This window comes from Eimeria mitis, genomic scaffold (genome assembly GCF_000499745.2).
Source record: "Eimeria mitis Houghton genomic scaffold, Emh_scaff192, whole genome shotgun sequence".
NCBI classification, from domain to species: Eukaryota; Apicomplexa; class Conoidasida; order Eucoccidiorida; family Eimeriidae; genus Eimeria; species Eimeria mitis.
The window spans coordinates 20,168-20,537 of NW_013570241.1; the positions used below are offsets into that span (position 1 = coordinate 20,168).

Consider the following 370-nt stretch of genomic DNA (forward strand, 5'->3'; position numbering starts at 1 on the left):
CTGCTGTTACTACAGCTGCTGCTGCAGCTGTTTGCTCATACTATCACACAGCCGCCATTGTTGTTGCTGTTGCTGCTGCTGCTATTGCTGCTGCTGCTGCTCTTGCTGCTGCTGCTGCTCTCGCTGCTGCTGCTGCTGCTGCTGCTCTCGCTGCTGCTGCTGCTGCTGCTGCTGCTGCTGCTATTCGTGTACTTTTCTTTCTGGGGCGATGAGGGGATACATCTGGCTCATATAGACAACCACCCACCTGCACAGCAGCAGCACAGCAGCAGCAGCAGCAGCAAAACATCCAGCAGCAGCAGCAGCAGCAGCAGCAAAGCAGCAGCAGCAAAGCAGCAGCAGCAGCAGCAGCAGAGCAGCAGGAAGCAGC

At 57.3% G+C, this 370-nt stretch overlaps 1 protein-coding gene across 1 annotated transcript in view; it reads right to left on the reverse strand.

The window, feature by feature from the left end:
* Positions 1–43: 43 nt before the first annotated feature.
* EMH_0002720 (uncharacterized protein) overlaps positions 44–370 on the reverse strand; it is a gene marked incomplete at both ends in the record, with an annotated part of 8,092 nt that continues 7,765 nt past the window's right edge. The window contains one exon of the mRNA XM_013496111.1: positions 44–247. Coding sequence (XP_013351565.1) covers positions 44–247 — 204 coding nt within the window. The remainder of the gene's footprint in view (positions 248–370) is intronic.